The sequence below is a fragment of the Seriola dumerili genome, unplaced genomic scaffold (genome assembly GCF_002260705.1).
Source record: "Seriola dumerili isolate Sdu_G_001 unplaced genomic scaffold, Sdu_1.0 BDQW01000478.1, whole genome shotgun sequence".
Classification (NCBI taxonomy): Eukaryota; Metazoa; Chordata; class Actinopteri; order Carangiformes; family Carangidae; genus Seriola; species Seriola dumerili.
The window spans coordinates 1,484,214-1,512,190 of NW_019174733.1; the positions used below are offsets into that span (position 1 = coordinate 1,484,214).

The 27,977-nt window shown below is 41.3% G+C and overlaps 1 protein-coding gene across 2 annotated transcripts; it reads left to right on the forward strand.

The window, feature by feature from the left end:
• Nucleotides 1-27,837, forward strand: LOC111235267 (testican-2-like). Of its 2 annotated transcripts, XM_022763668.1 has the most exons (11): nt 1-262; nt 13,852-13,860; nt 14,427-14,472; nt 21,122-21,236; nt 21,585-21,690; nt 23,410-23,518; nt 23,727-23,861; nt 24,383-24,601; nt 25,131-25,193; nt 26,150-26,281; nt 26,823-27,837. In XM_022763668.1, exons 1-11 carry the CDS (start codon nt 74-76, stop codon nt 26,966-26,968), a joined length of 1,269 nt encoding a protein of 422 aa, XP_022619389.1. In that variant the 5' UTR covers nt 1-73; the 3' UTR covers nt 26,969-27,837. The 2 variants fall into 2 exon arrangements, with proteins under 2 accessions (XP_022619389.1, XP_022619390.1); XM_022763669.1 differs by lacking the exon at nt 13,852-13,860.
• The last annotated feature ends 140 nt before the right edge of the window (nt 27,838-27,977 follow it).

Genomic DNA, 27,977 nt, shown 5'->3' on the forward strand with positions numbered 1-27,977 from the left:
CCTCAGCATCCTCCTCCTCTCAGAAGAGAAAAGCCGACAGCCGACAGTGTGCGAGGTGTTTTTGTCCGCTACCATGGTGGAAATTACGGATATCGTGTGCCTTCTCGTCCCGCTGGTGATGCTCACGGGGTCTACCTTCCAGACCGACGTGAAGAGCGTCAAAGAGGCGGAAAAAACGGGGAATTTCATGGAGGACGAGCAGTGGCTGTCCACCATTTCACAGTACAGCCGCAAGATCAAGCACTGGAATCGCTTCAGAGACGTAAGTCCGCCGTGTTGATCGAGAGATGCGCTGTAATGCAGTAGAAGAAACACGCACGCGGCCATTTAGAAACAGTAAAAATAGTTATCACAGACTTTCTTTGCCTGATAAATAATGCACACAAACTTGGTGCTGTTGTTAAAACATGGCCCACACTGGAGAAACACACACACTTTAAATGAAGTGTTTCAGGATAAGAAATTATTGCGTGGCCAAAATATATATATTTATTCATAGAATGTAATAAGATGGAGATGTATGAGGGATTGTGTTTATACTATCCACATTGTCACCTCCATGTCCATGTTTAGCCTGATTTTGTTTTTGTTTATTGGTTATTCAAAAATATGGTGCACATTATGAGGGAAATGTATAGTTTGTGGAGATGGCAAAGGCAACTAGCTGCCACTGACTGGACATAGACTATTACTTTCTAAATGCTTTCCACAAATTAAGGTTGTCCAAAGTGATTTTTAAATGGAGAGCTTCGATGAGTGGAAACTAGCTTTACCAGGAAAGCTGGGTCAAAGTTGCACACAATCCATATGTAGGCTACTATTCTTCTTTTAGTGTATGGGCCCTTGGTTAATTATAAGCAATTAATGTCTTAGTCCCACTTGCACAGCAGGAGCAGTATAGACCTATTCCATCATACTGCCCCTAATATGGGTTACCTCAGATGTGTTTTCCAGATGTGCCCCAAGAGATTTCACAAACAAGAGAATTAAGCAATTAAAGCAGAGGGGTGGTGATTGATTGATGTGCATATTCACCTACTGAGCAGACTGAACTGGGTTGCAGGGATTGATTAAAGCCTGCAGGGTATGCACGGTGATATATTGCTGTGTCTGTGAATGTATAGACGTAGTTTTGCCTCCAGCTCTGTGCAATGATTACTAATGATCCCAACAGGATTTGGACAATAGTGCAGTTGGATTATGTTCCACATGACTCCTGTTAATTGGGTTTTAATTGATCCGGGGTGGTCACTGCAGCACGTGATAGGTATCATTATTGGATTTGAAATTTGAGCAGTTGGCTTGAGCATCTACATGAGAGCAATGCCTTGTCTTCTCAGGAGGAGAAGGCGAGCCTTTCTAAATAATAACATCACAGAGAAGCTGTGGTGTCATTTTTTGATCCACATTCATACACCTCCTTAAATTACAGGTCATGGCTCGTAATGTTTGTGAAAATTGGCAACCACCCCTCCTGGGGACGGATTAGTTTGACTGTGATTACTTAAAGAGAATGTCCTCTGGAATTGTACTTAGGGAGGTAATGAAATTGTGGGCATGGAAAGATTAAGTCAGAATTATTGTGGGATTATAACTCACTGGATGCTGCTCCATATTTACACAGCTTTGATCCAAAATGTTACTTAGAGCAGCAGCTTCACTCTCAATTCAGCACTTCATGATTGGCTTCGCTAAAAGAAAAAAAAACCCTCCTTCCAAGAGTGAACAAAAACACACCTGGAATATGTAAATATCCCGAGATTTTATCAGTTCAGGTTAAGTGGGATCATCTTCTTTACAACGCTTAAGGGTTTGCCAGTATGAAGATGTCACTTGCTCTGCTTTCCTTTTTTTCCTCGGTTTAACATCCAAGCTGCTGTGTGACACAACCAACCCCTACAGTTGTACACTGCATCTCTTTCATGATCATTATTCCCAGGAGCAATTTTCTTAATGTGTGTACGTGCGCATTTGTTTGATTGTGTCTATACTTGTGTAAGTGCTTAAGCGAGATTTTTGTTAAGGCTGTTGCGCGTGTGTGTGTTTGTGCGTTTGCGAACACATTAAAGGGCAGGAGCACTGGTGTCTCTGGTGATGATGATGATGACAGGAGAAACATCACAGAAGCAAACCACTGAACCTCCCGGGGGAATCACCGATAGAAACCTCTCTGATTTCTGCTTGCTGCCGTAGCAACAGCAGTCTGTGTGTTATGGTGCTGAAATGGAGCCTGTATCACTGGGAGTTTGATGACTCTATCCCCTCAGCAGTCCTGCTTCAGGGTGGAGGAATAAGTGGAAACATCCTTTACTAGGATTTTTTTTTCTTCTATATCATTAACACTGTAAGCCCCTTCAACTGAAATATAATTGTGCACCGTTTAGTATTTTCTTGATGATTCTTAATGAGAGTTGCTGAATATTGAATATAATGAACATTTAATTGCCGTTGCTTCATGTTGGTCTTTGATCGAGAAAAAAAAAATCGGAACTAGAAAATGAGCATTTCAGTTTCTGGGAATCATTTGGTTGATATATAAAAAAATGCCAGTGACACACTTATAGGTATTCAGATTGCATAAATTGATGTTGACTTGCACAGTCCTCTGAGAGTTGAATGTTGAATATTAACCCAACACTGGAAAGCAATAATCAAAGCTGCGCAACATGAAAGACGAGCTCTTTCAATCTCCTTCCTGCACAAACACACACACACAGATGCACACAAACCTTCACACACATAAACACACACAATACATAGGCAGCAGAATGCGCACTGTAAATATTTCATATTTATTCTCTTACGAAATGTAAAAGCAGATTCAGGATAAGAGCCTCTTTCACTTCCAATAAAAATAGCTCCCTCACTTCAATTCAATCTATTTCACAGGAAGAGAAGGCGATTAGGTTTAACAGTTACAGTCAACAAATAACAGAATGGGATACCTTCAATCCTTTAATCTGACAGGTGCACTCAACATTTCATTCCAGTAATGCACCAAATCCAGGAAAAATAAATAAATAAATAGATAAGTGAAAGAAAAAGTGGGGAACAAAGAGGGTTATTAATGGTAACTGAATGCAGAAAGACTGACATCCTTGCTTAATTCTTATAAGTGAGTCACTTTTAGTTTAAATTAAAACCGTGAACTTACTAATAATGAATCTTCAATATGGAGGTCTAAATAGAATAAGAGAGCTCTTATGGCTAAAAGTGGAGACACACAATAGCTCATATCGTAAAAATACATCTCATTGTTCATCACATGGACTCATTTTCATTTTAAGCACCATTTTTAACAGTCTCTGAATAAAGTTTGTTCAGCACACAGAAATTCAGAGACTCAATTATAGGGACAATTAGATGTCAACTGGGATCATCTCACCAGCCAAGTCGATCTTAATTTCACTATGAAATTAAATGGCTGGAGACTACAGCATTTTATGCATAGCAGATCCAATCTGGTGTGTCTACTAAAGGCAAATCAACAGTAAATTAAATTTTTTGCTCAACTTCCCTTGTAAGGACGACACTGTCCATGAAATCACCAAGCCATGAAATTGTTCTGATGTTTTATTCCTGTTGATTTAAGACAAACTCAGATATGTGCCTTAAACAGATGATTATTGTGGGCAAGCAATGCAAATTTCGCCCAGAGGAAGGATGTTTATTGTCAGCATACATCACAGAAAGAGGTCGGTGATGTGATTTTTGTTTAGTATTTTTTCTCTGCTTTCCCCTGTCCTGTTTGTGCCTTGTAAATCCTTATCTGAAAAACGCATGCCTCTACAGTCAGGCAGCTCTGGACCACCCAGCACCAATCCTGCCTGCACCTGTTATCCAGTCACTTCATTTTTAATGAGCAGAAAGCACAAAAACATCACATCCCTTGTCGATGCCAGTGGATTAAATATGCAGAATGCGCTTGCTGCAGGTTCTGGCAGTCATTATTATGATGTTCTTTTGCACCACACTGATAATCTTTAGAGAACATTTGAGGGCAGGTTTACCTGAGATACCTCTACTCGCCTGCCTGATTTTAGCCTCTCGTCTCTTAAACTGGCTACAATCCAGCAGAACTTTAACACTTTCTGATCGTGGGTGCACTTGTCACTGACGCTTTTTTTTATCATTTCATCATACTAGCATAGGAAATATAATTGTGGATAATGGCATCTGTAACACTGGAGCCAAATACTCAATTTAAGACTATCCAGACAGTAAATTATCATCACTAGCCCTGCGCTCAGTCTGGCTTCCCTATCACAGAGCCGCTCCACTGCCCTGTGCTCTCTGATATTAGAAAAGGCTGCTGCTGATGCATTAATGCTATGAATGATGATAACAGCTAATCAGAAATCCATTAGTCTATCTAATCATGCTTTGTTCTGGCATGAGTCGTTCCTTATCGTGCTCCAGTTTCTCTATGAAGCTGCAAATGTCCAAAACTCCACTGGCAATGCAGATGGAGTGGATCTCGATCACCTCCGACAGGTCAGGGAGAGGTGGTCTGGTTGTTCGGGATTTGGACGCGATACTGGCGTGCTGTGGGGTGTGTTGGCTGGTTACCAGAGGCTTAGGTGGGCTGTAATTGAGTAGAAGAAAAAAAGAACCAGCCTTTTATCATGCCCTGCTTGCACAGCTACAGCTGCTTCCCACTGCAGTACAATAGCCACAGCTGAAGGGCACAGGTGCCGCAGAGAGACAGGGAGAGGATTTGACAAGTAGCAAGGAAAAGCGATAAATATCAATTTTCTTAGCAGATGCAATTGTGTATAAAATTCAATAAATGTATCTTCACCCAGAACTCTTCATACAGGTGTGACTAATAGTTGCAGACATATACATGGGTCTTTAAGGCATCTTTTTGTACAGCATTCCCCCTTACAGGTGCCAGAAGCCCTTGTGAGCATTTCAGATGCATGACATGTTGCAGTGACCTGCTTCTGTGTTGGCTACACCTGGGAGTTGCAGTGCCAAATAGGTTGCTGGCTGCAAAACACACCTAAGATTCAGGAATCTCTATGTCAGATGCTTCAATGTCCTGCTGTAGTTACAAAACCTGTATATACAGTAAACAGCTCAGATATTAGCAGTGGTAAACAGCCCAAGATACTTTTTCTTTGAAGAGTTGTGCATCGTGATGTTAGTTTATATAAATTCAGATGTAAAACAGGACCGTTTGAAACTTAAGAGATTTGTTTCATAATTAACTCTCTTTTGCAAATGCACTACACCTCTTAAATTATTATGAGACTGTGTATGGCTTTTGAGATTCTGCAAGACAGGTTCAATAAAACAGACCTTTTTCCCCCTGTTAAAACTAACAATAACTCTAAGTGGCAGTGGTTGTCTGTACAGTAAATGCCACCCAAGTGTTATTACCTTTGGGCTTGAGCCAGTTCCAGTCACAGCCAGTGACTGTGTGTGAGATGAGCTTCTGTAGACACAGTAGCAGATGCAAGAGAATTTGATTAGAAAATATAGAGGTGGTTGAAAATAATAGAGCAAATCCATATGTTTAAGCACTAAGGAACACCAGAAAATGTTGACCGTAAAAAAGAACATGTACACATACGTACAGATATATGCACACATAAAAACCCACAGTGTATTGTGTTGAGAAGCTTGTTTTGAAAGGAGCCGGTAGCTAAGAAGATCTCATGGTCAGACTCAAGATGTAACATGACTAGAGGGATTTCATTCATTGTCCATTCATAGCTGAGCAACTGTAACTAGGCATGGCAGGTATGCCAAGCTTGTATTTCAACACATGTTGAAGCAGTGTGCAAAAGGCTGTAGAAAGAGAGATACTACACTGAAAAAAACTGCAGTGGTGGTTTCTTATTTTACCCTCTCCAAAAACCAAAACTAGATAGCTAGAGGAGCAATTTTTTTTAATGTGTGGTATCTCTATGTAAATTAGGCTTAGATTGTTTGGATGTAATCAGGTCGGTCAGTGTTTGTTTATGTTGGACAGCACAGGGAAATAATGTTCATCCTATCCTGAAAACAGTGGGCAGTCCCTGCTCTTCCTCACTTATCTCCATCTCCATCACCTTCATTCTTTATTTTATTTTTCTCTCTGTCTCCTCATCTTGTCCCGCATCTCGTCCCCTCCCAAAGCTGAGCTGTGACTGATGCAGTCTTTTAATTTTCGTCTGTGTCCGTGAAGAGAGTAAATACGGGGTCAACTGATATTTAAATGCAAATGTTCCCCCTGCAAGGATAATCTTGCAGTGAATTAAAAAACATATATAGGGTTACCCCATTTTAACATACATTTCAATGCTTTACACAAACTGAATTGAAATGGATGGATGTTTACTAGCTAGCTAGCTAATTCACTCAAGTGAAACTAAATCGCCGGCATTATAATGGACAGTCTGTCTGACTGTCCGGTTTGTTGACATAAATAAAGAACCACCATGTTGTTATTGTGATTTTTGTTATTTTGTTGTGAGGACAAGATCATTCATTCCACCCACACACAAACATTGACGCCGGTGATCAAATGAGAAAGTCTATTATCTTACAGTATCTTTGTAGCACCAAAGCAGAGTTATTTTAGACTTTTATTATACACCTTCAGAAAAAATACCAGACCTCTGTGACATCAGTGGTGGGTACGGAGATGATTCGAGGAAGCCAAGGTGGAAAGTTAGCGTGAGATCGTGTTATCTGTCAATTGCGTGAATTGGCAGCCCTCAACTAGTTTATTACATACAGTAGTAGCCTAATCTGGTCCAGAAGCATTTACACTACATTATTTTGTGGGGTTAAGCATTACGAACATTCCCCACTCTGTAGAAGCTGGTCTTGGATGCTGCTTTATCAGACACTTTTGCTCTTTATTGGTTTTGGGAAAGTTTACACTTAAGCAACCCCAGCTAAACTTATTATCGCTGCATTCAGCAAACAGGTAGTCCCCAATATAAAACCCCTTTTTCGTGTTATATTGAAACTGAAACAAAATGTTTGAAAATACAAGCAATACAGCATAACTTTCTCTCTTGCTTGTGCCTGCATTTAAGCTAAGCAGTCAAACATGGTTATGTTAGAATAAAACAATCTGATCTTACATGTTTTCTTGTAGTTATCATACATGGACTAATGAGCTCTGCTCACTGTAATACACAAACAGTGCTGTTTTTTGATGTCCATGTCTTCAATGTATTATCTGGTATGGATGCTGCCCGGGACATGCAGCTTAAGTCTCAGTCTTTTAGCACAATACCATGTAATGAAGCATTTCAACCAACTCACAGAGCTAACCTAGCTTGCTGCAACTGTAAAATCTGCCAGTGGTAGTTATCATGTCAGTCAGCAAGTAATTGTGATTTGCCAGAATGGAAAGATTGACAGGTGTAGCAACAGAAGGCTAAGGGAGTATACAATAGCATTGTGTATTCTCCAAATTTAGAAAATCAATCAGCGTTCAAAAGAATTTGTAGCTGACAAATGATAGAGAAAGAAACACAGCAACCCTGGGAATCTGTTTTTAAGAAATTTTAGCAGTATTAGATATGAGTAAGCCAAATCACTGGACTTGTTAGGCACCAGAAATTACAGCCAGTCTGCCTTTTCTACAAGACGAGCCAGGTTTTAGTCTGCTGTTGCCTCTGAACTGGTTGCGATTCTCTTATTCGATTACATTGTTCTAGAGTCCCCTGTCTCAAATCATTGGCTGATTCTTATCCTTCTTTTAGCCCCTACCAAGGAAACTTCATCGATTTTCCATTGTTGTACACGTCTGTTTTTGAGTTGAGCCCTGTGTTTTCAGTGAAGTGTGAAGGTTCTCACTGTTTGTACCAGATTCTCCAGTGAGTTGCAGACTGTTTTCTTATTCCCTCCAGGGCCCCGAGAGGCACAAGGACTGATTTTATTTATAGATAGTGAGTACAGGGCTGGCATGAGTGCACAGAGACTTTGTGGACTAAGTGTGATTTTTATAGCTGTATCTGTGTGCGTGTGTTGTATGTGTATGTTGTGTGTATTGTGAAGTGATAACAATGAAGTAAGAAGGTTTAAGAACCCAGAACCCATCAATATTTCTGCCTAATTCAATGAAAACAGCCCTTTTTTGTCCTGTACCCTTGAATATGTATGTAGTGAAATGGAAAAGGCAAGTCACTGTTTACATACTTGAGTGCAATTTTCAGCCAGGCTTTTGAATTTCATTTTTTATCAATCCTTTCCTGTCACACTATATCTGACGTCACTCGTATCTACTTGAGTGTGCAGAGTGATATAGAGCCCGTCTTGCACGAGGCAAGGAATTATTATGTATAAAGCACAATATGTATAGTCGTCACAGTAAGTGTCTTGCCATTGAGTGCAGACATAAATTAATACCTTTCGTCCACCACCTTCAGTGTGAAAGAGATTACTCATGTATGAACCGGTATTGTGAAGTGCAATGAAAACAGTGCCTATTCATCTGTCAAAGTATGTTTTGAGGTACAAATGGAAATCTCTGCAAACTGAAGTATAAGAAATATGTAAATTATTCATTCTAAATTTGATTTTCAACACTGGGTAGGTTGTAATTGCTTTTTTTTAATGAAACCTGGTGCATCTATTGTATCACACATACAAAGTACATTTGGAAGTGTTGGACGTGTGGATTGAGCATGATTGTCTGCACCCCCCTGTTAAAATGATCCCATGAGGCACACAGTGAAGAAACATGCAGGAAAACCAGCTGAGACTTTCCTGCCATGAGGTCCACAATCATTCTGTGTGTAGTGTGTTTTATTTGTGTCCTCTGGTTTAATGGCCTCATGTTCTGAAATACTATGGAAAAACCACAGGAAATACGTGTGTGTACTTCTCTTTCTGCCCTAGGAAGCCTACTTAAAGACTTGCTCTACAAATGTAAATAAGGCCTTTTCTGCCACTTTAACTTCATTATTTAATCCTTTGTTAACAGAGGTAACCTCAAACACACAATTTACATACAAATATGCACATACAAAAATATATATAGTGATTTCATATGAAAGAAAACAGCTATGAGTAGCATTCAAAATGTTTGCATATCATGTTTTTAAAGGTCCAGAAGAAATGAGAGGTTTAAATTTCTAAACTTTTTGTTACAACTTGTCAGGAGAATATTTAAAACCAGTTTGACTGTTCCCTCTGTTTGAACTGAGGGATTATTAGAAAAAGGAGCTCTGTAATAATGAAGCCAAGCTCGCAGTCACTAGACCTCGAGTGTCAGACAAATGTCAAAGCATATAATGACATAAAAAAGAGCTCATCCAGTACAGGTAGTCATGGAAAAACGAAGTTCAGAACTGTAAACCCCAGAGTCAAAATATATCAGTGGTGTACAGATACTGTATATTACAAAAAACAGGACAAATCAATACAAAAATCTATCAGAGTAATTATTCTGAAATCAAATCAAAGTCTTATGTTTAAACCCACAGGGTTTAGAGAATCTAATGTAGCACAGGGCTCTTTTTTTCTCTGTGTCTGTCTTCTTGGCAACACATGTTCAAGACCCTGCGGAGAAAGGAAACACTGAAGGTTTATTAAAATTTCAGTGTCAGTTCAATTTTATTTTAATCATTTTTAGCATTAAGAGGTAAAATATCCAGTACAACAGGAAAGAAATGAAAACAGAAAAATAAGCATAATTTGGGTTATAGAAATAATAATTTTCTGCGGGTCAACACCTCGGATTTATTTTGAGCCTACTAGTGGGGAACCACTGGTCTGTATCATTGCTCCATCCCCACCCTTATTTTGTCCATCGATCTGCTTCCCAAAAGTCCTCCCAGCTCTCTTACATAAGCTTTGTACTTGACTCCGTCCTGTAAGGGAAGCAGACCAGACTTTCAGCATTTGATGCTCCGCCTCTGCTCTGCAATCCTCAAGCATCAGCTCAGAGCCCTGTGTGCTTGCAGAAATGCAGGACTCGGTGGGCTTGCTTCCCGTGCCCTGAAGCTTAATGTGCATGAAGATAAGTGGAGGACATACAGGATGAGAATATTGTTGTGGCTGTTTTGTTTCATCTCAGGCATGTCTCATGTGATCTGTAAACCAAAGCCGAGATGCTGTGAGTCTTTATGTTAGTCTCTAGGTGGGAGGAAGCAATATGATGCTGTATGTAGCATCCCTGTTAAAGAGAACCTCAGGGAGATATCTTTTTTTTTTATCAGCTTTATTTCATCAGATTTTGGGGTTATATTTTGTACAACAGTATCCAGCAGAGTGTATTTCAGTAGTGTGCTTCCACAAGATTATCCCTGGTGTATCTATAATAAAAAATCAGTACATGAATATGTCTTGTAAAGAAACACTATTTAAAAAAAAAAAAAAAAAGAAACTGCACTTTTTGAATGCTGAACCCACTGCAAGGCTTTTTTTTCACAAATTATAAAATGAAATTAATCTTAGTGCCAGGATGATCAAGCATCCCCATACACAGGCTGCAAGCCTCAGTCACTACTTGCACTCTGTTTGTAATTCTTCAATTTACATGACTGGCAGTTAGTTTGATAATATACAAAAGGTGATCAGGTGGGAGAAGGCAAAAGCTTCTGTCAGTGTACAGCTATTTCCTGGAGGCAGTACGTTCCAGTGTAAACTCGATTTGTATCAAAGTCAGAAAAATACCAATACAAAATATCTGATCATTCATTTTGGGCCAGCATTAATCAGGATGTTTTGTTGCTTACTGATGAGCTACTTGATGCTTTCCATATCCTGATTGTACAGGGTCATCTTCCTTGTGCCCTCATCTGTCAGTGGCTCTCCTCTTTGAAGGGGTTCTTGTATTTGCATAAGGACCTTTTGGTGTCGACAGAGTTGACTGGGAAGAGAATGAAAAAGGGGACTTTAAAACCAGAAGTGGTGGGCATGCAGCCCGGTCCTCAATGAAAGTCTGGAGGGAGATTATAGGAAGCTGGACCTTCTGTGTAGAGTCTCATTGTGCAAAGCAGGTGACGGTCTGATCAAACCCTCGAACGTCAGCATCAGTCATTACAGCAAGTACCAAAAAACAACATATGTATACACTCAAGTGACAAAGCCCTCTAGAGACTGTAGTAATTGGGACTCTTGCCCGTTGGGAGCAAAGGAGGAAACACTATGACGTTCTTATGTAGCCGCAAAGTCTGGAGAGGGAGGAGATTGGGGTGGATGGATGAGTCAACAACATGTCAGAGTTTAGCACAGGAGATCGCTATCAGTTTCCTGTTTACTACCAACATTGACGATGAAGGTGTCCCAACGGTAACAAAAAAGTCCTTTGAACCCAAACCACAATGACGTATATTGTGCTTTAATTGGTTGATATTTTTACACGATCTTTGTTTAAAAAGACGAGTTTTGAGATTTCATTCTGTAGGAAACTACACACTCGGCTGCCCTCCTTTGATTGAACCAGAACCACAGTTTGGTTTCTCATCCGGGAACAGGTACACAGAAATCACTTTTTTTCAATTCAAATCACTTTGAAATATAATTTTGGAACTGGCTTACATTTACTGACCGGGATCTCCCTTGATGCTTGCATTTACTTTGCAGCAGCTCTGAGGCTTTTTCACCTCACTCATAAAAAGCTTTTGGCCAGGAAAACACTGTTATACATGAAAACCGGAGTCTGGGGTGTGTGTGGGCTGAAATCGGTTATTGCGTGAATTTCATGACCCTTGGTGCTTTTTTTTTTTTTTTTTTGCTTTTTTTTTTGATGCAGAGTACATCGTGGCTGTCTGCTGTTCTGCATGGGTTGACGAATCCACTGAAGGCAGATATTAACAGTAATTGTGAGAAAAGGTCAAGTATAAACCTTCATCCGGCAGACGAGTCGCACAGATCTCCACATGAGTGTTATTACTGTGTCCTTTGTTACTGACAAACACAGAGTGCGTCTGACAGCTGACATTTACCCAGAAACACCTGTCAGACACACACACGACCTGTCAGATAGATACACACACACCTGTACATTCATTTCAACAAGTTTTCTGTTTGTTCTTCTTTTTCTCTCCACCCCGTGAACACGACCTCTCGTCCTTCACATATTTTGTTTTTAGAGATCTCTGTGACACTGCTCAGTTCCTCTGGAGTTGAGTCCAATTCTATAGTGAAGAGTCTCATCGGGTGCACAGATATGAGGGATTGTGATCTGTCAATCAGTACTGTGGAGCTCGGCAGCAGGGTGAACAGTCTGCCTTGTTTGATGCAGATGGTAAGCTTCCTCGTTTAACAAGAGGAGATCTGATCTGATGTTATCAGGTAAATCACAGAGCTCTTGGACGCGGCTGAGCGTTTTCATCCTCTCATCCCGCTTCCTTTAATCACTCCTGTGTAAAAACCAGCAGCCTTTTCAGAACTTTGGTCTGTGAGTCATATTTTAAAGCTATGTATCTTCTTTGCTGTGTGCTAAACTTGTCACCGTGCTCCTGCGTTTCATGCTCAATTTCACTGTACACTCAGGAGAATTTATTTTCCCCGAATACATTTTCTGCAGCCTTTCTTTTATGAAATCATTGATTTCCAGTCCTGTCAGCGCAGCAGGACACGTTCCTCATCGGTCCTGGCAGAAACACAAATACAGAAAGGCTGCTAAATAATGCAGGAGCTGAAGCATCAATAAAGGAGACATGGGAGGCGTTAGATTAATGGCCAGGTCGTAAACTCTTTGAGGTCTTACCCTGCTAATGCGTGACTCCATTAGGCCCAAACAAGGTTAAACTGCATAACTGACAATCATTCATGAAGCTCAACTGGGGGGTGTTGAGTTAAAATCCAGACACGAGCCACTTTACTGGAAGTGATTTTTCTGTCATTGAGGAGGGGAAATGAGCTTGGTGCTGCAGCGAGCAGAGGATGATCAGAGCGACAGTGGTGCAGCTTGGTGAATTTCTACGCTTGAGCGAAGTGCTTGCCAGCGATGAAAATATTTACCTCTGTGAAATAAAACTGTGAGGGTCAAAGAAGAAGGTCCCAGCTTTCATGAGGGCTGCTTATTTCACGTGTTGTGTCAGGATTTATCGCCTTCCAGGGAGCTGTTTGGCACACGCTTCCAGGACAGTAAATGTTTACGGTGATGAGTAAGTCATCGCTAAGGGGGGATGCGGGGGAGGGGCTCGATTGTAAATATCTTGAAATGACTCATGTTTATTATTTCAGACCCAGCAATATGCTCAAAAAGCTTTACATCTGTATTGTCTGGTGTGGAATCCCTGTACGTTAAAAGAAAACACAATCAGAAATGTGTCAAATTTAATGCACTTACCCCTTTATGAGTTTTGGGGTTCATTAAGGATGTTCTCAGTTTCAGCATTAAAGGTCCATACTCATTGTATGATTTGTCTTCATTTTCTCTATTTTTGTTTGATATTAAAGGCCCTGGTAACATATTTCTTTATCAGCTTCTCGCTATGAGTGGTGGGATCTGATAAGAATATGCAAAAATCTGCTAAAGCTAAAAAAGTTCATCTTGTTTTTATTCTGTTTTATTTTTTGAACTTGCATTTCTCACTGATTGACATTGATGTCATGTATTTCCATGCACCAAATAAGAGTTTAGCAACATTTGAACAAAATGTGATAACAGTTGTGGGGTTGTTTTCTTATGTTACCAGGCTACTGTCAGTCAAATCTTGACAACTTCCACAAAATCATGATGAAGCACATAATCTGACATTTTTCAGAATTTGTGACTGTTGCTTAATTAGTCATGAATATTTAAGGTTGTGAAGAAGCTTTATTTAAAATGAACATAAAAGTCCTTCTTGTGTCCTTGAACGCAGCTCAATGCCCTGTATCTAAATTTACATTTTTCTTCTTCACTAATACTGGCTCTTTTCTCTCCTTTTGCTGTCATTTCACCAGGAGGTAGAGGTCAGTTCTCTCTGTTTTTTCTTCAACGCTCCTCCAGCTGCCTTTGTACAATGTCTTTTTCATTCTTGACTCATTTCCTTTTCTTTTTATGTGACTTTATCTCTACTTCTCCATCCATCTTCTCTCTTTTTCTTTTTTACAACATCTCCTTCAAGTTGGCCATTTTAATTAGAACGATTAATGTTCTAATTAAGTGTGTGTTTGGGAGGGGGGGGGCGGCAGAGCACTTAAAAGGCAGCTCACCCCCCCGATGCCATATGTCTCACATATAGGCACTGGGTGCAGATTTGTCAGACTCATTTCCATACAGATGTACAGCCACAGTTTATCCCCCCCATCTCCAATGTGTCTCACTTAGCTAATTATCATGCTGTAAGACTAATGTACACATTATAGTCAGTGTGCAATGATAATGTAAACTACTTCACTTCTCCTCTATGGAGATGACAGAGTGTTAATGTGTTATGCTATCAACAACACTATGCGCTCAGGCCTGCATTGTGAATTACCTGGATCCTCATTCCCCGAGTTGCTGATCAATTATTGTTTTCTTCATGTTTCTGCAGGATGATTATGTTCGTACCTGGGATGAAAATCAAGGTTCTAATGACAGTAAGTCTCACATCACCATCTCATCTCTTTCTCACTGTGTGGTTAGTTAAGTCCCTGAATGCCATTTAATATAAGTGTTTTGTTGAGATTTGCTAGATTAACAGGCTCATATATATGGGATTACAATTTAGCCTCAATCCTGTAACATTTCAAGCACAAAAAGAGTTTTTTTTTTTTGCAACCACATTAATTATATAATATATAATCTGTACTCCATAAAATCCAGTTTAGTTTCTTAATCTAGTTTTATTAAACATAATGAACATGCAAATAATTGGGCACAAAATCGATTTTTGTTTGCTCAGATTAGTCAGATTATTCTGTCTGCTTGATAAGAATTTCTCTGTACAAAATATACCATATTGGCCCAAGTATAAGTAACAGTGATTATAAGAAACAAAAGAGACATATTATTTGTCTTAGAATAAGATTGTCATCCTCATGACGTTTTTTTGTTTAAACAAGCCATGACGCAACACAAAAAACAAGGCCAGTGAGTTATGCTAAATCGAGAACACAAATTATGATATTGTGGCCAAGATTTATTTTTGTTCTGTTTATGTTTTCTGTCCATTCTGCCCACTTCCCCTGTATAAAACAGTAATTTATGTGATTTCAAAATGTTTCATCACATGCTCAGGATTGAGGCACAACTATAATTTCACACACAGTGGCCAAATACGAAAAAGAGCAGACTTTGGTTTAATTGCTTGGGATGCATGCTGAGGCAGTGAAAGCAAAGCCACATGATTTATTGAAACAGAGTGTCATTAGCCTGTACTGTAGCATGGAGACAGAATCTGTGGCCTGTATTTGAACTGTGATGCCTCCCAGACCGTCACTGGTTCGTCCTATTAGACGGCGTTATTCTCTGTTTATATTCTGGGGTCAGACGCTTGCTGTCCACAGTTGTAGTGGTTCCCCAGCAAAAAGGTTGAAAGATGATAGCGCTCTGTTTTATCTGCTTTCGTGGATCTGATGTGCCTCCCCCAGGAGATGCTAAACACTGGCTCAGCTTCAACCCGTCACCACGTTCTTCTGCTTCCTCCTTTTTTCCTTTCTTTCCCTGCTGCGCTTGAGCAGGAGCCATGCGAAAAGGCTGACTGTCTGAGGTCTGCAACTCCAGCCTTAATTGAGCCGCTGCAAGATGAAGTCATGACACAGAGTCGTGTCCTCAACCATTGTCGCTTGATTTGCAGCTTAAATGAAGTCAGCTGAATGGCAGAGTCGATTAGCGCAGTTTCCAAGGGCTTAATGAAGGACTAATTATGGCTTCCAATGAAAGGACCAGGGAGAGAAGTAAAAGCATGAGAAGAGAGTGAGACAGGGTTGGGGGGCTAATATGCAGCGATTTAGTGTAAAGCAACTGACATCAACATTATTCCTGCCAATTCTAAGTGATATTGTGGACTGGACGGAGAAAGCGAGCTGACTGGTGTAGGAGTGTATCATAGGATGAAAATGGAAAAAAGTGAAAGGATGTCTTTGTGCTCTGTTCATCTGTAAAGAGGTTTGTTCACTAGGAAGAATACAAAGCGGACGTCATTAGGCGAGACAAGATACAGACTCAGAAACAAGGCCACTGCACACTCAGGTGATTAATTTATATCAAACATAAATGAGCTGTGTAATCTCTGAATATGTGAGACTGTATTTTGATCTTCATTTATATTTTTGAATATAAAACAAAACAGTCTTTCAAGAACATATTCAGCCTGAAACTGTGATTTTCTGTATTTGCAATACAGAAATACTCCCTTCAGTCTAACTACACTATAAATTCCTGGTAAAAGAAATTGCATTTAAGGCAATGCTGGAATTTCAAGCTCTAAGTAGTCATTTGTTGTAAGGAGAAGTGTAAGGTGTCTTAGTAAGAGCCATGAGCCTCCAGAGCAACTTCAGTGCCCTTTGGCATAGATTCTACAAGTGTCTGAAAATATACTAGGATTAAACATTCTTCTTTCTGATTTGGTGTTTTGATGATGGTGGCATAGTATGCTTTCTAAACATCCATCTAAAAATATTAATAATGCTTTCAAATAACCACCGACCTTTATTATCCTAGGAATTAAGTCAGTATTGGACAATTCTGCACCAGATGATTAACTTCCAATGGCAACATTCCTGCTCATGTAACATAATGCTATCTGTGTGCAAATATCACAGAATTAAAAAAAGCATATTGGCATTGGATGATAAAAAATGTTTACATTGATCGTAAGCCTGGGTTTTGCAGTCTTACAATACTGACGGCAATAGAGTTGAAATAATACACCAGCTCAAGCTAACTCACATAGATTAACTTCATAAGTGGCATCTCTATAATGTAGGGGTTCAACAGTGTGTGCTCAGCTTTTATGAAACTTTACCAAAGTTTTATAGGCTTGCCTCAGGTTGTCAGATGAATGGTACTTCATTACTTTCATTTCACACAGCATAAAGCTCTTCATCTATCTATATCCCTTTCTCTCGTTTTGACATGAGGGTGCTATCTCCCGCCATTGATCTGCCTTCCTTTATGAGAGGCCTAATGAAGCGAAGGAGGAAAAAGAGGAAATTTGTCCCTCTGAGACAACACTAAATCAGTGTGATATCTTCACTCCCGAGCTTAGGCGAGCCTACAGGCCTCATTTCTCATCCCCGCCATGTAGAGCAAGACGGAGCTTTTGAACTGTCAACGCTCCTTACACACAGACAGTCAACGGCAACAACAGACTGAGGTGGAAATTTGCATTCATACACCGGAGTGGCTGACTCCACTTCAGCCAGCGCTGTTCTGTGCTAAGTGTAGAGAGAGGTCAGGTAATTTCCAATGGATCTCTACGGTCAATTCATCAGTCCACCGGCTGATTCAATCACCTCACTCTTAAGACAGTAAACACTGCAGGAGAGCATCTGTAATTTGCACTTGTAAGAACAAACAGGTGTACATGCACGGCCACACATGAACAACCGTACCAACACTACAAGCACTTGTGTAATGCACTCACAGAGGACCTGATCTTTTTTAAACATGCACTTTTAAAGAGTATCTTGGCTTTCTAGAAGCTTATCTCAGCCAGAGAGCCCCGGTGAATAGTGAATGGACACTTTCTGGCAAATCAATGGTTTGAGATCAATGGCAGATACTAAGGGGATAGGAAAACACGCTGAGTCCACACTCAGCAAGGTCTGGAGTTTAATACCTCTTGACGCTATTGATAGATATTGGTGCTAAGGCGGCCCACACACACATATGGTAGATTGCCATCAAACACCTTGTTCAAAGCTCCAGCTGGATGTCTGCCCCCCCGCCTCAATAGAACCTCAAGACGATGGTGCAGCTTTTATTTTGTGGAAGAATCCAACCCTCTGTAAGACATCTCCGAATTTATTACACGTTTTTTACTCAACAATAATCCAATAAAGCAGACTCTTCCCCCACCAGGGAGTCTGCCCAGTTCTTCTTTCACACTGTACACATCTTGTGTCTGTACATAACTCTCAACCTCCAAAAACAGCCACTTTTATCCTCCAGGGACTACTGCTGCCCTTACTCACCTTCACACACTGCAAATTCTTCCAGTGTCACCCCTTCCCGCTCTCCCTCATCTAGCCACCTGGGGCTGTGTCTATCAAATTCAAAACTCCACATATGAGGCTGTGAAGGGCTCAGTGTGTTACTCCAGTTCCAGTGCAAAGACATAAATGTAAAAGTGACAAGTTGCCAAGTCGCCTGCTGGTTCTAGCTTCATGTTTAGCTGTATTGATTTACTCATCTAACTCACAGTGAATTTGCCAATATATGGAACCATTCCTTTAACAGTGAAACCAGTTGTTGTGTGTAATGTTTTGAAAGGTTTCACTCATGGTGACACAAACACGGACAGCTATCACCTAACTCCACATTTCCTTTCAGCTTTACAGAGCTTAGCATCTTTAACCTTGTTTTGGCTTTGAAGCCCACAACTCTCATCATCCTTGTTTCCAGAAACAGTAGGCAGCTACTGTGACTTTTTGGTCAACCCACTGTATGCTACTGTAACCTGCTCAGCATCAAATTGCGTGCAGAAAAACGTTAGCAGCTAGCAGGTAAACATAGCGGAGCATTTAGCAACTAAAGAGCCAGATATTTTTCTCAGGAGTTGATGGAGACAAAAAAACAGAGTGAATATTAGACTTATGATTCACTAGGTGGCCAGAGACATGACTCCAAATGGATGCTAAATTTGTTGCGCTGTGTCTGCTGGATGTGTTAATTAACAATTTTCACCACAAGAGGTGATAATATACCAGTGTTGCGTTTTCAGCTTGTTGCACTGCCCATAAGTAGCCAAAGAATCAATTTATGCAGGTTTAAGTTTAGACCTTTACTCTCCTTTTCTTGACTTGCTGATCTTTTTTTTTTTTTTTTGTTTGTGGCTGTGAAGATTCAATCATGGACTCACATTTCCAGATTACAGAGACATGACTGGCTTCACTGCTACCTAGAAGACAAGATAGTGCTGATGATATTAGAGTCTGAGTGTGTAAATAGAAGATAAGAGGGTTGATGATGAGGATGTGGCCTAAGCTCTGCTTCCGTTATCCCCAATCTGCAGGGATAAACCTCATGCAAATCTGGATTGGATTAGACCAAAGCACAGGGAGCCTAATTAGGAGAGGTTTACTGCTGCGGGCATTAGTTTAATACCAAAGGAGAGACTTTCGAAAAGTAAAAATGGAAGTAGGTGAGTGAATAGAGGTTTGAATAGAGAAAGAGAGAATGGGATGAGGGAAATAGTCAACATGCAGTCAGAGCAAGGATGAGCATACAGAGTGGAGCTATCTGAGACCAGGAGAAGACAAAGGAAGGTAAAAAGAAGGAAGGAGGGTAGATTGATAGACATGATTGCACAACAGGGGTTTCAGAAACAGAGAGGGAGAGACTTCTCAGAAACACCAGATTGAGCTGCAAATCACAGTCAACCCAGAAATGATTCCCGGACCACGGAGAGTCTGTTGCTATGGAAACGTCATCATCTCAGGCACTGCTTTAATCTGTGGAAGCCTGTTAAATTAACATGAGGCTCAGGCAGCCACCTTATGTTTCTGTGCTCACAACACAACACTGTGCCAGCATTGTAGCCACTCACTACCGACAAGATTTATTTACAAATGTTTTGCTATTAGAAGGCAGGATTATCTACTCTGTGTTTGTATTCTGCTTCTTTTGATTTCTTTGATGCAAGTGTTGGTTAAATCTTCATAGAATGGATTGCAAAATAGATACATACTGTGCTGTATCCCCGTTACTACCTCAATCTCCTTGTTCTGTCAGAAGGTGTCCTAAGGATTGAACATGCTACTGCACCCTGATTCTGCTGATGCACTGATGTGAAGTACACAGGGAGTGAAACATCAAACCTGCGAGAAAGAAAGAGAGGCGGTGACAAAGAGGACAGAGTTGAAAAAGAGCAGGAGCAAGAAAGGCAGAGACAGGCAGAGAGAAACGCTGCGAGATGTGTGTGATACTGTACACTGAGATACACAATCAGTGCCAACTGGGATACGAGGCGACCAGAGAATAAGGCTCCACTGTTGACAGTCTAAATGGATGAGGAGTCTGCATGTGGGCATTAATGCCTCAGAGCTTCACTGTTTCTCTCCGGCAGCAGAGCAGTCAGTCAGTCAGTTATACAACCAGCTCAGCCATGACAGGGGGGTGTATTGTTTTGGATTTGCTTCTCAAATCAGATATCTGTCGGTTCGCTTTGATAATCCCATGATGTAGGCAGCATTAATGTATTCAGCCACTGGAGAGGACAAGAGAGGAGAACCTAAGCCTCCATGCTAAATGATTATAGTGCCATAAAACAGGATACAGTAAGAGCACCTCTGTCATATAGATGAAACCTGCAGTAGTAGTCTGTGGATAAGCCATATTCAGGTGTACTGTACTGATGGATAGTGTAGGTGAATAAAGGCCGGGGGAGCTGAAGAGAATAGAGTGTGGCATCCAGATCGGGCTCCAGGAGGCCTGCTAGGAACAGACAGCTGTGACATATGAGTGTGTTCGAGGTGCTGACACACGATCTAGCATTAGCTGCTAGCACAGAGTGTGATGGATGGGGTAGGGTGAGCTAGCCATGTAGGCTTTAGCCTACATTGCAAAAAAGTATTTGTCTTATCAGGTCACTTAAAGTGTATTATTAAAATCAAATTTTAGATAAGTAAATCTGCACGTGAGGTGTCACAAAAGCACTTTCCTCCAGCACAAATCAACTTTTTTATTGAATGGAATAAGATGATCTTGGGACAAGCTCCTCATTAACCCAAAGATGATTTTAAACAAACTCAAAACTCAAAAACGTGCAACTGCATTAGAAACAAACTAATCTGCTTCATTCTGTGAGAAGGTCTATTGATTTTTATGTTCAGAAATAAGATTTTTCTTTCTACCCTCAATAAGGCACAGAATGCCTCAAGATGCACATTGGTTAAGTGCAAGGCCAACAGTTCTGCACCGCTCTAATTATAGACAGACTCTCAGGTTATTCTGAGCAAATAGAGGGCAGAGATTTGGGATTTGAGTCTGGGAGCGAAAAGAAGGGTGATGGGCAGAGAAAGACAGAGAAAAGGCTAAAAAGTGAAGAACTGAATGAATCTCATTTTCTTATTTTTTTCCCAGATGTAGATACCACTAAGGATCCCTGTCAAAAGGTTAAGTGCAGCCGGCACAAGGTGTGTATTGCCCAGGGCTACCAGAGAGCTGTGTGCGTCAACCGCAAGAAACTTGAGCACAGGTGAGTGTGTAGCCCCCTCTAACTCCTAAAACACATACTAACAAATCCCCTTCATGCACAGTAACATGAGGTCAACGCAGCCAAGTTTACAGTCCGTGGCTTGTGCTGGTCTGGGATGTGTGTCCCTGTCGGCCACAGCAGTAATAACAAAGCTTGTTTGTACACCAGTGCAATACGACTGCCTGCTGTTTAATGATAAGCTAATACATTCAGACAACATGGATGAGGGCTGTTTGCTTCGTGTTCAGGTTGGTGCTGTGCGTCTGTACTCTGAGTTAGCACAGCAGTTGCTGTCTCAGCTGGAATTAGTGAGGCTGAAGTGTTTGTGTGTCCTCTGTCCTGCTGCAGGCTGAAGCAGCCTGCTCTCAGGTCTCCTGATGGAAACTGTCAGCCCTGTCCCATCTCCTCCACTGGACCTGTGTGTGGATCAGACGGACACAACTACGCCTCAAAGGTACCCTGAAACAAATATGTACCCATAGGCCTGGGATTTAATTCAGTATTATAGTTTTATGTACCACTTTCAGTGGTTTCATGTCTCAATGATACATTCTTTTCAAAATTCAGCTTTATGGTCATTTTAGAGGCTGTAGTTTGTGGTGCTGTTTTTATTATGTTGAATCATACTGAGAGGTGTTATATTATATTACGTCCTACCCATTTATATTAATGTCAACAATCCAACAGCACTACAAGCTGCAGCCTCCAAAATGACCAATAAACTGAATCAACACCTCCACACCTCCTAAAACACCTCCCTATTGCAGGACTGTTGTATTAGACTGCATTTATTTTATCTAGCTGTGTCTAATAAACTGTCAACTGAGTGTATATTGATAACATTATTAAAATTGCAATATTGATTTCAGTCATATCACCCCTTCTTACAAACATACCCACCTCATATATCTGTTTCTTTAAATCATAAAGGCTACAGCACTAGAAGTGATGGTTACACGTCACTATGTTTTCTTTGGAACAATATATTGGGAGACACTAAATCAAACCTCCCATCCCAAAATAGTAAAAAAAAAAACATAATTGTAAAAAATAATTGCATCAAACTATCTGCATGATATTTTTGATTCACTCAGCTCTATAGTTCACCTCAGCTCTGAGAAGCATTTTAATGTCTTTCAGGTCTTTTAATTCTGTTTTGATTCACTGTCACACACACTGTCTGCTCCGTCTGTTTCCAGACAGGGAATCTCTAAACCCACTCTACACCACCTGCCCAGCACCAAACAACAGACAGACAGAGTTAGCAACTAGCTGGTGGAGCATTTGGTAGCTAAACAACCAGCTATTTCCCTCAGGAGTTGATGGAGAGCAAAACAGAGCTAAGAGGAGAGTGAATATTTGACCTACATTCTCCAGGTGGCCAGGAACTCCAAATGAAAAACAATTAGTGCCGGTTAAAGTTTAAATATCTTTTCTGGGGTTTAATCAGTGTAATGAACGTGCATTTTCTCACGAAAGAAAAGAAATTAAGGTAGAAATAATGGCTGGGTGTGCTTGGAGGGTGAGAATCATTGGCAGTGGAACTATACAACATCCCCCTCAGTAAAGAAGTGATCTCAGACGTGTTCTGCACAGATTTCTTTGTACTAACATATGTGGTGCTGATAAAAATGACTAAAATAGCCTTGACACCTATTACCAACGTAGGTTTTACAAAAAGATACGAGTCAGAGTTAATACATATGTGTGCTGCCACGTGCTGGTGAATTTATTCGCATCTTAAAATTTGTGTTGTGTATGTGTTAGCATAATGTACTATGCATTGTGGGGTAAATAGTAACATACGCCTTGCACATTCAGAGCCGAGCGGTGTGAAGAGACTCTCAGGGGAAAAACTGAGAGAAAGACTCTTGATATATGGCCTCAGGAGGACCAGTTGGTGGCTCGTGCTGACTGAATCCGATGTGTTTATTGATTTATGCTTTGTCTTTTGGATCACTATTCCTGACCTTGTGTGCACGCAGAGGTTGGAAAAGTGCATTCAGGAGCAAGTCTTAGATTTGAATTAAGCCGTACAGTCGGTTATCTCATGAATATTTGATTGGTGGTGCAGCAATAAGTCATTTTACTTCACCTTTGTGTCCCCTTGTCAATGTCGCCGGCGTGTGTGTGTATGTGTATGTTAATGCATGTACGTGTGATTGCATTGTAGTGTAAGCTGGAGCAGCAGGCGTGTCTCACAGGGAAGGAGCTTACCCTGAAGTGTTCAGGTCTGTGTCCTTGTCCAACTGCAGCCCCTACACCCAAGGAGAGTAAACATGGTAAGATCAAACACACAACAGCCACTGCAAGAAGTAATCAAGCCAAATATATTTAATAAGAATTCACTGCAGCACAGTGCTTCCCGTATCTCTTTTTTTTTTTACTCCTTATCTCTGTCTCTCACACACAATAAGTACAACAATCATCATAACAACATGAATGGGTGCAACAAATATCATATTCTTCCTCTCCCTCTGGCCTCCGCAGAGAGCTGTACCGGACAGGATCTGGCTGATCTTGGGGAGCGTCTGAGGGACTGGTTCCAGCTGCTGCAGAGCAATGCCAAGCAGAACAACAACAGCAAGCCCGGGGCCAGAACCACTGCAGCAAGCAGCACATCAGGTTAGAGCTACAACTTAACGAATTCCTATCATATTCAGGGTAAGTTACAATAGTTAAATTACAGATATCATACTATAGAAATGTCTGAACAGGACTCATATCTCAGTGAAGACAATGGTTGTTGCCGCTCAGGTGCTACTGCTAACATAACAGTTGATGCTACAATTGGAAATCAAAAAGAACTCCAACAGGGAGAGTAAAATCCTCACAAATTCAGCATTATGGTTCTGCTGGTGCTGCTTCCACTTTCATGTTTTCTCCTGCTCTCTCTGGATAGATCTCCCTGGGTATCATAAGTTTTAAAATAGGTACAAGGGCAGCAACAGCAAATAAGCCTCAGGATCTAGTCGGCCACAAGTTAGTGCCTGACAAGAGACGTTTTTTTTTGGTTGAAACCTGTGCATTGGAAGCAGGAGATATTTCTGAGCACACTGGCATTGTTTCATTCTCCATTTGTGCAGCTGTCCCCTGATTTAGGAAAAAAAAAATGATTGTTTGTTTGTCTGTCTTTGTGTTTGCAGTGCTGGACAGGAGCCTGGTAGCCAGCTGTAAGGACTCCATTGGCTGGATGTTTTCCAAGCTGGACACCAATAGTGATCTGTACCTGGACCAGGCTGAGCTGGCTGCCATCAACCTGGACAAGTACGAGGTCTGCATCCGGCCTTTCTTCAACTCCTGTGACTCCTACAGGGACGGCAAAGTCTCCACTGCCGAGTGGTGCCTCTGCTTCTGGAGAGAGAGTGAGTACTCTGGGGGAGGATGTGCGTCGTGATAGGTTGTGCATACACACCGTCATGTGCCTGTGTGCTGACATATTCCCCTTGGCACATGCATTCAAACTTCAAGGCGCACAACTGTCCTCAGATGAATCCACCTCTGTGTCATGTGCTGGTCCGTCATTATTTGTCTTCCTGCTCACCCTCCTGTTCCCCTTATGGGTGAAACGGTCACTGTAAGGCACTACAAACATTCCTGCTGCTTTTTGGCGGCCTGGTTCTCCCACAGCTCTCGTAGATGGTGCCTGTCAGCCAACCAGCCAAGCAGAAACTACCACTAGGTCTCAAGCTGATACGGTTCTTTCTTTGGGAAGGAATTGATTTTAAAATTGCAAGAGGTCATTAGGAAACATTGATTACAAGAGAATTCACTGCTGATTGTTGTGGTCAGATTTTAGGTAGTCTATATCTCTGTTCCATGTCTAATTGTGCTTAGGGGTGTGCTTTTTTCCTTTATTTTTTCCCCTAAAAATCATTTTCTGTTGTTTTTTAGAGCCCCCCTGCCTGGCTGAACTCGAGAGGATTCAAGTACTAGACGGTGGCAAGAGAAAATTTGGTAGGTATCTGACTTCTGATGAAAGCGTTTCAACCCAATTGGATCTGTCTTTCTTGGTCGAGGGGCTTCATCGAGCAGATGACAAGCAGGAGGCGGGGATTAGTCCCTGATCAGTCTCGTGGATTAGAACGTTATACTGACAGACGGCAAAGGAAAGCAGCCATCAGTGTCTCTTACATCTATGTGTATGCGGCTGAATATGCGAGTGTGTGTGGAGTTGTGTGTGTGTGTGTGTGTGTGTGTGTGTGTGTGTGTGTGTGTGTGTGTACGCATGTCCACACTGCAGATTTTGGCTGGCTGACTGGGCTCTGAGTCAGGACTCTCCAAGGACACAGAGCAGTGAGCAGGGGGCAGCCTGCCAGCCCGACGCTCAGATGTTCCCTTGAAAGACTGGACAGACAGTTCTCATTTGTGTTAGACCTCTTTCCCTTCTTTTACAATATTATGAAAATAGCCTCTGAAATATTTAACGTCATAACAGATACATCCATCTCTGAAGAGTATGACAGCTTACTCTCCTTAAGCGAAGGTTACATTTTGCCTCAGTGCCCTTTTCCTGGCTTTCTCCACCCTTATGTGACAAACGTTTCATATTCATGTAACCGCTCAAAAAATGAAAACTTTCCAATCTTGTGTCCTCCCTTATTCCATGATGATTAGCCAGCCACCCTCCACACCACCCCAATATGCTGCAATATGCTGACTTGATACTTATTCACCCCCATCTTGCTCCGTGAACATATTTGTATTCATGGAATATGGAATTGGCTGCCACGTATGCTGCATGCATTACATTCTCACTTGGGCTGGGTGCCATGTGTGATGAGGCGTGATGCAGGATGTGTTTATCTGCTTTTGCCTTCGTGGGGTTTGGAGAGATTATACTGTACTGTGGGATCAGGTCACTTTACCACACCTGACTCTTGTTTGTTTCTATGTGTGCGTGTCAATGCCAGGTCGATTCATCCCCAGCTGCGACGAAGACGGCTACTACAGGAAGCAGCAGTGTGACAGGGGAGAGTGCTGGTGTGTTGACCAGAACGGAGGAGAAGTAGCTGGATCTAGGATTCGTGGCAAGCCAGACTGCGGTAAGTCCAATAGGTGTCAGCTGTCGATATATTAATAGAATTTGAACCTGAAAGCTGAATGTAGAAAGAGAAGAAAACTCTGCTGTGGATCAGCCCACTTCACCCCCACATGCCTTTCGCACAAGGCTTCCTTTATGTTAAAGGACTGAGGCCCACTGCAACATCACTCACGCAGGGACCAGTGCCACATTCATGTGTCCAAAGTCATTTGCATTCTAAAGCGCTGCTTGTCGCTGTGAGAAAAGTCTTTCAAGATAAATGAGGACTGGTTGGACTGAACCTGCGCCTGATAAGAATGGGTCCCCTGGCAAGGTTTAGAAATAGCTATTAAAATCCAGACAAAGTCAAACACATGCCCCCTTTTTGCTACTGCAGTCCTGGTTTTTAAATTGATTTCAGTATTTCTCTTTGGTATATAAGGGACTCCATCAAAGTTGAGAGGAAGATACGCCGAACAGAATTTATTGCAATATACAAGATGACCACATTGGATAATTCAATCTCTATGTGCCCCCCACCCTTGCTCTACATCTTTCTACAGATGATGAAATGGTGTATTCAGGTGATTTTGGCAGCGGGGTCGGATGGGAGGACGAGGAAGAGAAAGAAGCCGAGGAGACTGCAGAGGAGGCTGAGGAGGAAGAGGGAGAGGTGGGAGAGGTGGATGATGGGGGATATATCTGGTAAAGGGCCAACGATTAGTCCAACCTCTCTACGGGAGCATCTTGATGGTTCCAAACACAGACACACACACACACAGATCCTGCTAAGAGATGGACATGGTGAAGCTCTCACACTCAGAACAACACTGGCTTGTGAAAAAGCGAGGGAGAGGGTTGCGCGGGTTGGGAGAGGGAAGATGCATATGCTATGGGAGTATTTAATGTTACAGAATGTTCTTAAAATGGGCAAGGGAAGGGAAAATATCACTATTCAGAAATTATGGGTCTGGAGTCAAGAATTTTGTCCCTCATATTTGTGAATCTTTGTTCTCTTATGTTGTATGTCCTTTGAACTATCTTTGAGCAGTTTTAAGCTGATGCATAATGGAGCTGCAGGTGCTTCTCATGTGCTTGCATAAAAAAATGGAGAAAGATTTGGTGCATTTCAGTCGTCTAAATTGGCCTCTTTCATCTTTTCTTTTTGCAGATTAACACAATTTAGATTACCAGTTTTGGTTTGAGGCAGGAAACAGGCGATAAAGAGAGGAAGCCACATTAGAATACTGAAAAGCACCCGTCGACTTTACTGTTTACATGTCATACGCTTTGGCTCATATGTGACAGTAGTGCTCTGTCTCATTCATGACATATTAAAAAAAAAAAAAAAAAAAAAAAAAAAATTTCTCACGCATCACTCTTTAGCTTGTATATAATGTGTGTATCAGAAGAGAGATTGTCACCTATTAGTCCCGTTATCAATGCCTTGAAAGACTAGCAGAATGTACTGCTTAGTTGACAAGTGTACATCATATCATAATGTGGCTCAAATATTGTGTTTAATAAAAAAAAAATAGATTAAATAAACTGGTCTATGTGGCCCAGCAGGCCACCATACATCTGCGTCTGTGCTCTCCTTCACTCTTTGTTCCTTGTCAAGTGTTGGCAGCAATGTGATCCTCAAGCAGTGGGGTTGTGCACAGAATGGGCAAGTACATGTATATACCATATAGCTATTTTTTTTTCAGGAAGCACTA